This window comes from Rousettus aegyptiacus, unplaced genomic scaffold (assembly GCF_014176215.1).
Source record: "Rousettus aegyptiacus isolate mRouAeg1 unplaced genomic scaffold, mRouAeg1.p scaffold_m13_p_6, whole genome shotgun sequence".
Taxonomy (NCBI): Eukaryota; Metazoa; Chordata; class Mammalia; order Chiroptera; family Pteropodidae; genus Rousettus; species Rousettus aegyptiacus.
The window spans coordinates 15388068-15401815 of record NW_023416309.1 but is presented as its reverse complement, the minus strand read 5'-3'; the positions used below and the strand labels follow the sequence as shown (position 1 = coordinate 15401815).

Genomic DNA, 13748 nt, shown 5'->3' with positions numbered 1-13748 from the left:
CCCTCTGGAAGTGAAGGGTTAGATTTAGGTCTAAATGCCCTGTTGCCCAGGGTTTGAGGTGCCTCCTAGTACCTGCCAAGTAGCCCACAAGCAGCACTGGGGCAAGGTCTGGCCAGGTGTGGTGATGGTGCTGATGGCAGCAGGCAAGGATCATAGTATTTTCACTTCGTAATGTGTTGGCGGTTGTCTCTCCTGTGTAAGGAGGGGTTGTTCGGCCCTGGAGCATGACGGTGGGAAGGTGGGGGAAATTTGTGCCTTGAGACACTAAGAACAGGCCTGACCCTGGACTTTCCAGGGTGGCATGGGGACACTTCATTTAGAAGGGCAGCAGAAACTTAACCCACTGCCCTGTCAGGCAGTCCCTGGGCCAGAGGGTATATCCATGTACATTTTGAGTTTTCCAGGAGACAGGGACAGGACACTGGGCATCTTTTTGCCCAGCACCCAAACATGCAAAGCCAACCTAATATCGCTGTCCAGTGGCTCCCTGAACGAACTCTGCATCCTGTAGCTCTTCCAGCAACCTGGAATGCCATACCAGGATGTCGGCCCAGCTGGCCTGCGCCTGCCTGACGTGTGTGGCTGTGCTAAGAGAGAGAGAGAGCGATGCCTGGTGCATTTTTGTTTGTAGTTTAAAAGTCCTCAGTTAACAGCCTTGGAAGGAAAACATAGGACACACAAGCGTATGTAGCAAGGCCCCTTTAAGTCATAAAATATGTGTGCATCTAAAAAAAGACAGGGAGGACCAATGTCAAGGGCTAATTCTGGTAAACTGGGGATGGAAATGGGTGATTTCTAGTTTCATCCTTATTTAAGAAAAATAAAAAAGTTTTTTTCATTAGAAGGAAGAGGTATATTTTAAAAATAAATTCCTCCAACCTCTCCCAAGAGTCAAGCACTCAGTTTCTCTTACTGGCTCTGTTGCTCAGATGCTATGTGATCTGAGGCCAGGCCACACCCTCTCTGGTCTTCATCCTAGAGGACAATGATTACATGGTCTCTGAATTTGCATCCTACAGGATGGGGGTTCCAAAGGGACTGGCTCCCTTGGCCCAGGTCAGCCCTGCCTGTGCCCATTGCCCCTGTCTGCTCTTTCCTACACCCACTTGCCACCCCAGGTATTTCTGAAGAGGTTGAGCAGTATAGCGGGAGAAAGTCCTGTGCCCCCAGCAGACCCAGAAAAACAAGCAACCGGTTATTAACAGGCCCTAAAGGAACTTGCCTTCCAGAGAGCAGACCTGTCCAGACACAGACAACAAACAATCAAATATAGGAAGAAGGTAATTCCAGAGAGAGATGAGCACTGTCGAAAATAAAAACAAACAAAACAAAACAAACAAAAAACAATGCAGAGATAGCCTCAGGGGAAGTAGAGGATGATGAATTTGTATTTAGTGGTCAGGAAAGGCCTCACTGGGGAGATGGCAGGTGGTACTTGAGCTGATATCTCAATGACAAAGAGTTAGCCAAAGAATATAGGGGGATGGGGGTGGGGAGATGCATTCCAAAAGGAGAGAACAACAAAGGCCCTGAGATGGGACTAAGAAGTCACATTCACGTTCAGGGGTCAGGAAACACATCTAGGTGGCTTGGAGCACAGTGAATGATGGGTTAACCTCTGACGTCTAAGGGTTCGGTGGGAGTTAGGACTTCATTCCAGGTACAAATGGAAGCCATTGGAGGGTTTAAGCAGAGAAGCTATTTATTTGTATTTTGCAAGATTGCCCCAGCTGCTATGAGGAAGGTAAATCTGAGGGTGCAGGAGAGGAAGTAGGGAGTACAGTGAGGAGGGGTCTGGGCAGGAAGACATGAGCTTGGAGACAGTAGGAGGTGATGATGGGCGGTCATGAGGTTTGAGGCACATCTTGAATGTTTACCTGGCAGCACCCAAGTCCGTCAGCATCATGGGCTGGATGCAGGGGAGGAAAAGGAGGCCTCCCCAGGTAGAACCCAAGCAACTGTGGTTCGGCAGAGTCTGAAAGTACAACTCAAATTTGCCTCATCCCAACTCTGGATGGTGGAGAAATGGCCAAATAAAACAGCAGGTCTCCCACAGGCCCACGTCACTGCCATTGTCTTAGAGCATTGACAGAGGCAGCCCTGAGAAAGGAGCCACTGTCCCAGCCTGGTTGGGGCTTTCTGGGCTTCCAGGGAAGATGGTTATGGCTTGTGACCTTGGGGGCTATACCAGGCTAGCAGCGGGCCCTTCCAGGCTAGGATGGATCTGTTTGTCTGGGGCATCCCCAACAAGTCCAGGACTTGTCAAGCCCACAGAGACAGGAAAGCCAAGTGCTGGGGTTAGGAAGCCACGACCCTCTTCTCCTCCAGCAAGCTAGAGAACTATGAGAGACTCCTTTCACTCATCTGCAAAATGGGCAGAAAATAGCTGCTCTCTGCTGGTCCCTCAGGGCCGCTGTGGGCCAAGGGAGGCTTTGTGGCTTAACTGGAGGAGTTTTGGGTTTCTCAGCTCCCGCCTACCCCGCTTCTCCTCTCCTAGTTTTGCCCCTCAGTAGCTATGAGCCTGAGCATGTCTTTCACTTAATTGAGCCTCAGTTCCCTCATCTGTGAAATGGAACACCTACTTCACAAGATTGTTGTACTGATGATGATAATCACATTGTGTGCTGGACAAAAGTTATTATCTGAAGTATGACAGATGAGAGAGCTTTGAGCTCCCTATTTGGGAGAGGAAGGTGAAACAGATTGCCACTCTCCTGTGGTCTGGGCCTCTGGGCACAGTGACACCCTGGAACCTGGGGTCTTGAAGAGGCACCAAAACTTAGCCCTAGAGTGACCCAGGCCCAGGCTGAGGGGAGCCCAGTGACCAGGAGAAGGGTCTGGAGGGTCCAGGCCAGTGGATGTCGACTGTAGCCTCCCAAGTTACCACTGACACCTGAGGGTAAACCAATGACCAGTAACCAAAGTGCCCTTCCCTGCTTTGTGAATAGTGTGGCCTCTTTTAAATGGGGCCTGGGCTTCATTCCAGGGCTCCATGCCTATCTTAAGGCCTCGCCCCAGCCTCCCATCAGCTCCTTCGCTTGTCAGGGGAGGGATTTCTCAGATTCAGCCAGACCCCCTCTCCAAGATGCAAGCTCCTGACCCTGCTGGTCATTTTAGTGAGGCCACTTCCTGCACAGGAAGTGATGTCATGGGCACAGGCAGGTCTGCAGAGGGTATGGGAAAAGGGTTGTGCAAGGGGCTCCTTTGTTAGGAATAACTCAGCCTCCCCAAAGCCTGCCAGCCCCCATTTGTCATCAGTAACGGCCATTGTAACTGCCTCTGAGGGGGGCCCCAGCCTGAACCCCATAGCCGCCAAGAACCAGAGCCAGATGGAAGAAGGTCTTTGTGTCCAGGGAGGGGTCCTTCCATGTGGGGTTTGTGTGTTTTTAAAACATAATAATAAATGGGCTCCTCTCCCTTCACTCTCCCTGCTCCCCACTGAGCACATCAGCCTTGCAGTGAATGGAAGAGATTTTCCATGCAGTGGGAGGTCAAGTCTGGCGAGAATTAGCCGGTGTCCAGGGGCTAGAGAAAGACTGTGATTGCTGATGATAAATGTGCCCAGCGTGGGGCATTTCTCTTGCCCTCACCTCCCGCCTGCCCTCCTTCTCCCCTCCTAGTTTTGCCCCTCAGTGTGGGCACTGCCTCATGCCAGCCCGTCCTGAAGACACAAGGCCCTGCTCAGGTGCAGATGCCCACCCCCTGGTGCTGAGCCTGGGGTCTCAGGCCTGGTCTTGTGTCACCTGCCTGGGACAAAAACCAAGGACAGGTGTCAAGTCCCTCCCTACCAAGCCACTATAGTCTCATGCCAAGGTCTCTGACCTGGGCATTAGGGCTGACCAGAGGTGGACCCAGCTGAGACTGATGGGAGTGAGTTACCACCCCAAGCGTGTGACAGACAAAGCTCGGGCCTTTACCCACAGCCCTGCCATAGCTGTGCTGTCTCCCTTCCTTAGCCCCAAATCAGAAACTGGGCACTGGTCCAACTTGGCTGTTAATTTGCTACTCAATGTTACATTAGTCACTTCCCTGCTCTGACCTGGTAGAATGCAAGGTTCTAGGCCCTCTGAGCATCGACTTTCTGTGCTTCTGACGTGTTGGGGCTCAGGTGTCCATACTCAGTGCACCCCGAGAGGATTTCCAGCCTGGTGCCTCCCCTGGCTGCACGGGTACCTCTCAGTTAATACAGCACATTTACATCTATTTTCTCAGCTGATCTTCACAACACCTCAAAATTGACAGAGCACTTATTATCCTCTTTTATGGATGGAGAAACTGGGGCCCTGAGAGGTAAAATAACCTTCCCAAGGTCCCAGTGGCAGAGTGAGGATCTGAACCAGGTCTGCTGGCTCTTAGGCCAGCCCATTCCACTACGCGTACTTCCAGCCTGGCCCCCGGGCTCAGGGTCGCCATTAGGAAGCCGAACCCTTCTGGCTTTCCCTAGCAGCTGGTGACAGTGTCCTGTTCAGGAATGTCTGCATGCTATAGTTTTAGCCTCTCCCTCCTCTCAGGGGCAGCTCTGGGAAATAGTTTCTTTATCTTAGTCCCGAAGTCACTTTCTTCACCTTCAAGGCCCCTCGTTATGCTTCTAGTGGCTTAGATTCTGGCACTTCTTGAGCAAACCTGCGGCCTCAACTTCCTCCTCATTGGGGCCTCCTACCTGCTGGGTGGCGGCCTGTGTCTCCATGCCGGGCACTGCCCAGGCCCAGCCAGGAGCGTGCGGCCTGGCAAAGGTCCTGCTTTCAGGTGGAGACTGGGCCCAGGCTCCCAGCTCTGTCCTGAAGACTCCACTGCCCTCTCAGGGCACTGGTGTCCTGTCCTGGACACTGTGGGGGACACAAAGAAGGGCGTGATGTGCTCCCTGCCCTCCACGAGCAGCCAGCTGCCAGAACTGCTAAGGAGCCTTCGAGCTGCCAGAAGCAGGGAAGTGCCCCAGACCCCACCCTGTTCCCCTCCCCTCCCATATTTTAAGCAGGTTGCAAGCAAAATCGAACTTGTCCGTGAGGAAACCAGGTTGGTGGTGAGAGGATGCAAAATTTTGTCTTGTAAATACTCAAAAGAAATATGAGAAGGCCAAGGAGGGCAGGTGGCAGCCTCCAGAAGCTGGGAAGCTGTCAAAGAGAGGAGGAAGTGTACTGTCTTGCGTCACCTCAGAGTTTAGAATTGTAGCAATGGCTGCAACTTCCTACAGCAAATTCCAGCTGAAAGTGAGGCAAAGGCGAACCTGGCTGAGAAAGGCAGAGGTGCGCTCCCGTCCCTGGAGGTATGTGAGTCAAGGATGGATAAGGAGTTAATGGGGGATATTGTTTCTTCAAGTTGGTCCTTGAAGTAACCTCTGTCCCTGTGAATCTGTGCCTCTAAGGGAGACTAGCTGATAAGAGACTTCACACAGGCAGATGTAGGTGACTTTGGGTTTGCATGGTGCTCGCAAGAGGTCCCACCCAGAGATGCTGGTGATCATTTTGATCTGAGGCCTGAGTTGGGTGGGCTGGGGCATGTTTGGGAGAGCCTAGCATCATGTAATTCCTCCTCCCTCCCTCCCAGGGACCCCCCAACAGTCTGCCTTAGGACCACAGTGTGTGCCGGGTCTTTGAGCCACAAATAGCAATGACAAGAAAGGTGACCCCACGTCAGCAAATTAATTTCCTGAAGAAAAAATTTATTTAGTAGGATACTGTCGTACATTAACAGGGTCTCCACAAGGCATCTTCAAATCTCAGAGTGTTAGAACCAGAGTAGGACTTGAGAGATTGACTCAACCAACTTCCTGATTTTACAGATGGCAGTTCGGAGACCCGAGAGGAAGGCCACTTAGCAATGCCAGCTGGGGTGCAAACCCAGGTCTCCTGACTTCGGTGGTTCTTTTCCTGTGTGTTGACTGTCTGTGGTTATGTCTGTGCATGGGTATATCCTCTCCTATACCTTCATCTTGTGATAGCTGGGCCATTCATGTTTGTTGCTTTAAAGGCAGGTTGCTATTTTGCAATCATAGGTCCAAACGAGTTCTGCTATTAAGAAAACACACTTTATGTAGGACCTTTTCCCGCCAGCAGGAAATTCAGATTGTGCCTGGCAGAGGCAAGGTCTCCTCCCAGGAAAGCTCTTAGGTGTTTTATTGCTTCTGTCAAGATGAAGCATCAGGAGAGCTATAGTGAAGACAGAGGGACGGCTCCAAGCCGAGCCTCCTCCCGCTGACCAGGAGACCTCGGGCAAGTCCTTTGATGCCTCATGTCTTCATCTGTGAAATGAGAAGATAGTCCCCACCCTGGGGATGTGAGAAGTAAATTAGCTGAACTGTTTGAAGCACCTGGCAGATAGCGTACACAAAAATGCCTGTTCCTGGTGCAGAAGGTAGATTCGGGTATTGATTGGACTGCCTAAATTTGCTCCCCAGCTCTGCTACTTACTAACTAGCTTTATAGTCCTGTGCCATTTACTTGAATTGTCTTGGTCTCAGTTTCCTTCTCTATAGTATGGGGATTATAACAGTACCTAACACACTGAGCCGTGGTTTCCAGAATGTGCACTGAGGCACCCCAGGGTGCTGCAGCAAATTCGCAGGGATGCTGTGAGATATTTTTAACCTTCAAGGAAACACAGCAATCTGGACAGCTGCCAGACTCTGGGACAACTACTAGCTTAAGATAGCTGACAACTTCAACATTACATCACATTTCTTTCCCTTAGATGGCATCGCATCTTTGCAAAGCTGGGCTTTCGGGAGTACCCTGAGACAAATGATGAGGGTGACAGTGTCCGCTTTGATAACAAGATTTGAGAGCTTATCTAGTGTCCAGTGGGTACAATGTCCCCGTTAGTATGTCCTTGTGGCTGTTTGGGAATGGAATACAAATATTTTTTCCTTTAATTTATGTGTATTATGTTTTTCAAATGGCTACTAAGGTGTTAGGATACACACACGCACACGCGCGTGCACACACACACACACACACACACACACACACAAGCTGTTCAGATTTAACTACTTAAACAGAACCGCTAGGAATTTCTTTTGGCCTTGGGATAAAAATTACCAAGAAAAATTACCCAGGTCAAAATTACTGATGCTAAAGACCAAAAGTTTGGGAACCTCCATCTAAGGTTTTTGTGGGCTCAGTGCATTAATGTGAAACGCTTTCTGAAAGCATCCGGCAGAGTAAGCACCCAGGAAAACCGAGACTCCATTTTTCTTCTCCCTCCCAGCTGGCCCCCAAAGGGCAGGCTCAGATGACCCTCATCTGGGACACCTGTGGGTCCTCCCTCAGGCACGAGGTCCAAGCTAGGGCCAAGGAGGAGGGGAAGTGCCCAGTGGTTAGGGTGGGGGCCCAACTTGGTTGCTACTCAGGCCCTGGCAGCAGCTTCCAATCTCCCTTGGTTTAATTTGCATTCACCGAGCATCTACTACATGCCAGCCAGCCTGCAGTCTGCCAGTGGTCCCTCTGGAAAGGACTCTTAGATCAGTCTTTGGTTCTTCTTCCTTGTCTCCTGGCAGCATCTGCCTTCAGGACTCCTGGGGCAGTGGAGATGTTGGCAAGGGGGCAATAGCTACATCAAGAGCCACCCAGCGCTGCCATGACAAAGAGGCACTGATGAGGATGTCCAGCCATATCCCTGCCAAGGCCAGAGCGGGACGTTTGTGCCAGGCTGAGAGGAGGGGTGGGGCAGGGAGGGCGGGGCCTGCTGCACTAATGGATGTCTAATGTTTACTTTCCTCAGTCGCGTCTGTGCATGCTTTATAAATGAGCCGCATTAGGGTTATAAAACAAAGTCATAAATACAGCCCGACATACCGTGGAGAGCCAGGGCAGCCATCACCTGGGGGCCAGGGGGCACGTGGTTAGAAGGTAGAATCAGCATACAACTGGACCCAAGGGCTCCCACACACCTCTCATGGCTGCCATTCCTGAAGGGAGGCCCAGCGCCCCTCCCCCATTTCACAGATGAGGTACTTGAAGCCAGTAAGGGCTGGTTCAAACCCAGGCATGTCTGAGTCTGAAGCCCGAGCCCTGCTTTACACCCGTCAAGCCTGAGACTGAAGCAGGATGCTGGTGGTGGGATGTGGACCCGGAACTTGGCAGATTCTCTGCTGCTGACATGTCCTTTTGGCTCTACCCTGCTTTCCCCAGAGCTGTCCAAGCTGGCAGAAAGGCCACAGTGACCAGCTGTCAGGCCACTGGGAGACCATGTCCAGCTCCCTGGGCACTGCGTCATCTCGCCACCAACTGCCCAAGCTCCCAGACCTTAGAGGCTGCCAGTTTACCTACAGAAAAGGTATCTTTCTGCCTGGCAGAGGGAAGTGGATATGGGGGAGCAATGGCCTGGCCTTAGGAATTTTCAGTACTATTCCCAGTTTAGCTCCCCACTAACCAGCTGGTCACTTGCCCCATTTGGATGATCTACGGTTTCCTCAGCTTTGAAACAGGAAAGATAGACAGACGGTCCTAGCTTTACTGGACCTTTGATGAGAGAGCCCCATGATTGTAATTTCCTGACCAGTGTCAGGATCTACTAGGATTCTCAGGTGTGGGGACTCCCACAGTGTATGGAGCTACCCCATTGATAGGCAGTGTGGAGTCCTGGGCAACATCCTAAATGCTACGGTCTGTTTCTTGGGTTCAAACCTTGTTTCTGCCTCTTGCGGTTGGGCAAATTGTTTAATCTCTCTGGCCTCGGTGTCTCCATGTATAAACTGGGATTAATATAACCTTAGGAGGTTTGTTGAAGAATTATGTACGTTTTCTATGTAGAGTGCTGAAAACGTGGCACCTGATGTAAGGTGAGCATTAGTTGCTATATTAATATAGTAACTTGTACCTACTATGTGCCTGACCACTCCTAGGCACTCATGCACGTTTTTTTATCTCGTGTGATCCTGCCCTCTTCAGAGACGAAGTAATGAAGTCATAGTTAAAGGGCCTTCCCTGGGTTACACAGAGCGTGCTGGATGGAGCTGGGCTCACACCCCTTCCTGCTGGCTTCTCCTTCTCTCCCCCGGGTGTTGGTCTGTCAGTCTGTCCGTCTGTCTCTCTCCCTCTCTCATTTTTTCACTCTCACATCCTCCAACAACATGCACATACCCCATCCAGAGCCTGGGGCCAGTGACCACCCATGTATTTTCTCAGAGGTCCCGAAGCTCCCCCGATCTTAGCTGTTGCTGCTGGTGCACAAGGAGACAACGTGGCTTGGGCATGTCAGATATATTTTGTTCCTTACGCTCTGGGGGACAAGTACATGATCCCAGGGACTGCTCTGGCCTCCGGGAACCCAGCCCCACTTGAGGTTCTGGAGCTCTGGGACGGTGACAGGGCATTGGAAAGACAACTTTCCTAAGCGGATTGTGAACCAGTAGCCTGGCCCAGCCTGGTTTCTCCCCCTCCTAGCGCCGGCGGCCGGCTGCTCTCCCTTCCTGTTTGTCTCACCTCCTGAGGTGCTGTTCTTTCCAGGGAGGCTGGTGGCCAGGGTTTCCTTTTGGCCCCTTTCAGAGAGGAGATTGACAGCCTCACTGTGTTCCCAGCTTCTAAAGTTTCCTCATCCTTCCGGCAGAGGGTGTGGATTATGCTGAGGTGGGAAGGCTAAGGGGTGGGTCAGAGCCCCAGACCAGACAAGGGAGGCTCAGGGTGGGGGCTGCTGGGAAGGTAGGTTACCCCTCCATGCTGCCACCTGCCTTGGGCTTCCTGGAAGAGGAGGCCCGCCAAGCTGCACCAGGGAGTCCAGGCGTGGTGCGCCACCCCACCTCACCCCACTCCACACCACTGCAGGCCTTGGCTCTTCTCCCCACTTTCATCAGCCTGGCTACAAAGGGCAGCTGTGGCTTCGGGGCAGAACTGGCCTGGTTTGAGCTTCAGCCTCAGCCTCATTCCAGCCCTTCATGTACTGTGGTGAACTGCAGGAAGGCCGGGTAGGGCAGCACAGGGGACATTAGGGAAGGCTGGAGGGGTGTCCTCACCCTGATGGGTCACCTCACCTCCCCAGGCCGCTGTGAAACCTCCATCTGTAAAGAAACAGAATCACACATAGCATTATAGATCTGGGACTGTCATCAAAGCACTTAACGGCAGGGTGGGGTGGGGAAACTGAGGCCCGGGAGAGCCAGACCTTGCTCAGGTCAAAGAGGGCGTCTCCAGCAGGTCTCCTCTGGTTGCTCCCTTACTCTTCCTTGGACTCCTGGGGGAATCAAGGGGTACCCCAGCCTGCCAGCCTTTGGCATCACAGAGCCCTCCTTCCTTCCACAGGCACTGATTCGGGCAGCGAGGTGCTCCCTGACTCCTTCCCATCGGCACCAGCTGAGCCACTGCCCCACTTCCTCCAGGAGCCGCAGGATGCCTACATCGTGAAGAACAAGCCGGTCGAGCTGAGCTGCCGCGCCTTCCCCGCCACACAGATCTACTTCAAGTGCAACGGCGAATGGGTCAGCCAGAATGACCATGTCACACAGGAGGACAGGGACGAGGCCACCGGTGAGCCACCCCACTCACCTGGTCACCCCCAGGACACTCGGGACACCCCGGGCCCAGAGGTTCTCGGGATGCTGGGTCCTGGGCCTCACTCCACCCTAGGCTCCACGTGAGACTTCACACAGCCTTGATGCCCCTCTGGACCTCAGTTTTCCCTCTGGGGTTCACCCCGGATCAGTGTTTCCCCAGGGAGGGCTGCATGTCCTAGCCTGACTTTGGGTGACCAAATGATACAGCACCTAATCCCTTGCTGGGCTGAGCATGTGTTCCCTTTTCCATTTTCTTTCCATCCTGCTCATATCAGGGAGCAAGTCCAGTGGGGGAACAGGGGGGTTCTTTCACCACCACCCCCAGCACCTGCTGCGTGGCCCATTTAACAAAGAGGAACCAGAGCCTAACCAGGATTCTAGACCATCATTAGTTTCACCGACTGTTTGCGGAAGTGATATGTTTCTATTCATAGCAATGATATGATGTTTCCTTCATAGAAATTGTTTTAGTTTTTTTTTTTTAAAGGCTTTTTAAGAAAGGTTAATAATATTAAGTGAATAATCATAGATGTGCTGTGAGGGTGTAACCCAAATCTTGAGAGGCCCCTCCCTTCTGGTGCCCCTCCCCGCCCCCCCCCCCCCCCCGCCCCAGGGGAAGGAAGAGGCAGAGCCCTGGGCTCTGCACATCTCTCAGAGCCTGGCCTGCACCAGTGGTTGGTCACCTTAGGCTAAGTTGGTGGTGGGGGGTTGTCTGTCCCCAGGCCCCTGTTTGCAATATAGGAACCCTTGGGGGTGGGAAGGCTTTCCCAGGGCTCAAGACAGGGAAGAGGGCCATCCGCTGCTGGTCGCCTGCGGCCAGCCAGCTTTGGGCAGCCCCAGCCAACCCAAGTTCAGGGTGGCTCCCTGGCCGCAGTGCATGCCTTAGCTTTTGTCTTATTTTTGCCATCTCTTCCTTGATCCTTTCCTTTCTCCTGCTTTTCTAGCCCTCTCTTCTTTCCTTCTGTCTCCCGTCTCCTTCTGTGTCTGTCTGTTTTCTTTATGTGTCCCTCTCTCTCTTACTTTCATTCTTTCTTTTTCTTTCTCCTTCTCTCTCTCAGGCTCAGTTTCTGTATCTCTCCCCTGATATTTTCTCTCTCTCGCCTTCTTTCTGTCTCCTCCAACTTCTGTTTCTCTATAAAAAGCTCACACATTTCAGAACCACCCAGGCTTAAAACTATACCCCATGATATACTTAATGCCTCTGAACTAAAAATGGTTAAAATGGTAAGTTTTATGTTATGTGTATTTTACCAAACATTTAAGAATAGATTTGGAGTCTCGTTCTCACCCAAGATCTAAAAATAAAAAAGGAATTTTTGAAGAAAAAATATATATCCTAGCTGCCCCCACTCTCTGGCTGTGTGACCCTGGGGAAGTTACTCAGCCCCTCTGAGCTCAGTCCACCTCTTTGTAAATTGGAATGTTGACAGAAGGTCCCGGTGAGGACAGAAGAAAGTGATGCCCACACCATGCTGAACACAGTGCCAGGACCCAGTAGGCATTCCATAAACATGTTTCCTCCATCTTCTTTATGGGTTTTTCTTGTCCTCTCTAGAAACCTGGACTTACTTCTCCGAGTCCCTCTGGTCTATATTAGAGGTCAGCCATGAGGGTCCAGGCAGAGTAAGGGGACAGTATACCGTGCTGGGGAACCACGCAGCCCCTGCAATTATTAGTAATAGTAACAGCATGGCTTTTACACCCCTGCTACTAGGCACATAAGCCCTGCCATTCCTAGAAATTGGGACACTGTTGTCCCCATTAGCTACAAAGAATGGACGTTGCTCCTAGAGGCTACTCCCTGAGCATCAATGTGGCTACCTCCAAGCAAGCCTTCTATTCCTCACCCCTGGCCCTTCCTAGCACTCTCTGAGGCCCTGAAAACACAGAAGATGACAGCTTTGGGCCAGGAGAGGCAGGACAGGCCAGCCCACCAGCTCATGCCAGGTTGGGGCAGGCAGCCTAGCTCTGTATCCTGGCGTAGGTACTGCCTGCCACATGGCCACCATGCTGGGGAGGACACCTGATTCTCAGGCCCAAGTCTGGGGGACCGAAGGCCTCATCTTCCTCCTCTCTGCCTGCTGGAACCATTGCCAAGGTGTTGAGCCGCCCAAGGTGATGGTTTTCCTCTGTCCTGATGGGTGCTGCTGAAACCTTCTGGATGGATGACTCCCCTGAAAAGAACCACTCTTCGAGGCTCATTGCCTGGAAAATAACAGGCAGGGATCCTGCTCCCCTGCCCCGGGCCATGCAGCATCATTTGTTGGGTCAGCACCCTAGGCAGCCACTGCAAGAGGGCAGAAACCCCCACCTGCCCCCAAAGCAGCCTTTCTCTTGTGTTTCCTGACAGCAAACCCTACCCCACTCCCATTTAGATCCCTGGCCATCAGGAGGGGATTCTCCTCACTGTCTGGGTTCCCTGGGCAAGACCCACTCCCCCTATGATGCAGGAAAGTGAAGGCAATGACTTTATCGGGAGAGCTCCAGAGAGGCATCATGTGTTAGGAAATAGAGCTCTAACCTAGGGAACACACCCAGAGAGCTGATCTTGGTTTTGCTGGCAACTTGCTATGGGACTTTGTACCTGCTGCTTACCCTCTCTGAGTCTCAGTTCCTCTAAATATAAAAGGAAGAGGCTTGGAAAGGTCCAAACGTGCTGCCAGAGTTGATTTGTATATAGCTTAAGCTATGTGCTGTGGCAGAGTAACTGCCATGACTCATTTAGAGTTTACCCTGAGCATTTTACTATGATGAGGGAACTGAGGCTCAGAGAGGCTAGGTAACTTAGTGAAGGTCACACAGCTGGGGCATGAGAGTGAGCCCAGAATTCAAACCTGTCCATCTGTCCAGCCCTATGCTTAACCACCATGCCACAGTATGACACTGTGTACAGCTGACTGTCCTACCCTCAAGGAGCTTATCAGAACCCATGTGCAACTGAGTGAGCTGGGACACATCATGGCAAGGAGGAACAGCTTTAGGAATTCTGAGATGGGTGGGTCAGGGAGGGCTTCCTGGAAGAGGAGGCCTCACAGTCCTCCTACAAGCTTTGGAGAGGAGCTTAGGATGAGCACCCTAATTCAGAAGGGCTCACTCTTTTCCTGAGCATAGAGGCTTTGTCAAGAGAGAGATGGCAGAAAAATGAGTGATTTCCTTCTCTGTGGGGCAGTGGATGCAGTTGTCCAGGGAGGCCCCCAGCCCTGGCAGGGAACCACTGAGAGGTCAGGGGCCTCCCAGGAAGATGGGCGTCCCCACAGCTCTGGCC

At 52.1% G+C, this 13748-nt stretch overlaps 1 protein-coding gene across 2 annotated transcripts in view; it reads left to right on the top strand.

The window, feature by feature from the left end:
* The window catches only part of UNC5B (unc-5 netrin receptor B), an 80112-nt gene that overhangs the window by 51675 nt on the left and 14689 nt on the right, over positions 1-13748 (top strand). For both annotated transcript variants that reach the window (XM_016162306.2, XM_016162307.2), the window contains exon 2: positions 10233-10457. In XM_016162306.2, the coding sequence (XP_016017792.1) occupies positions 10233-10457 (225 nt within the window). The remainder of the gene's footprint in view (positions 1-10232; positions 10458-13748) is intronic.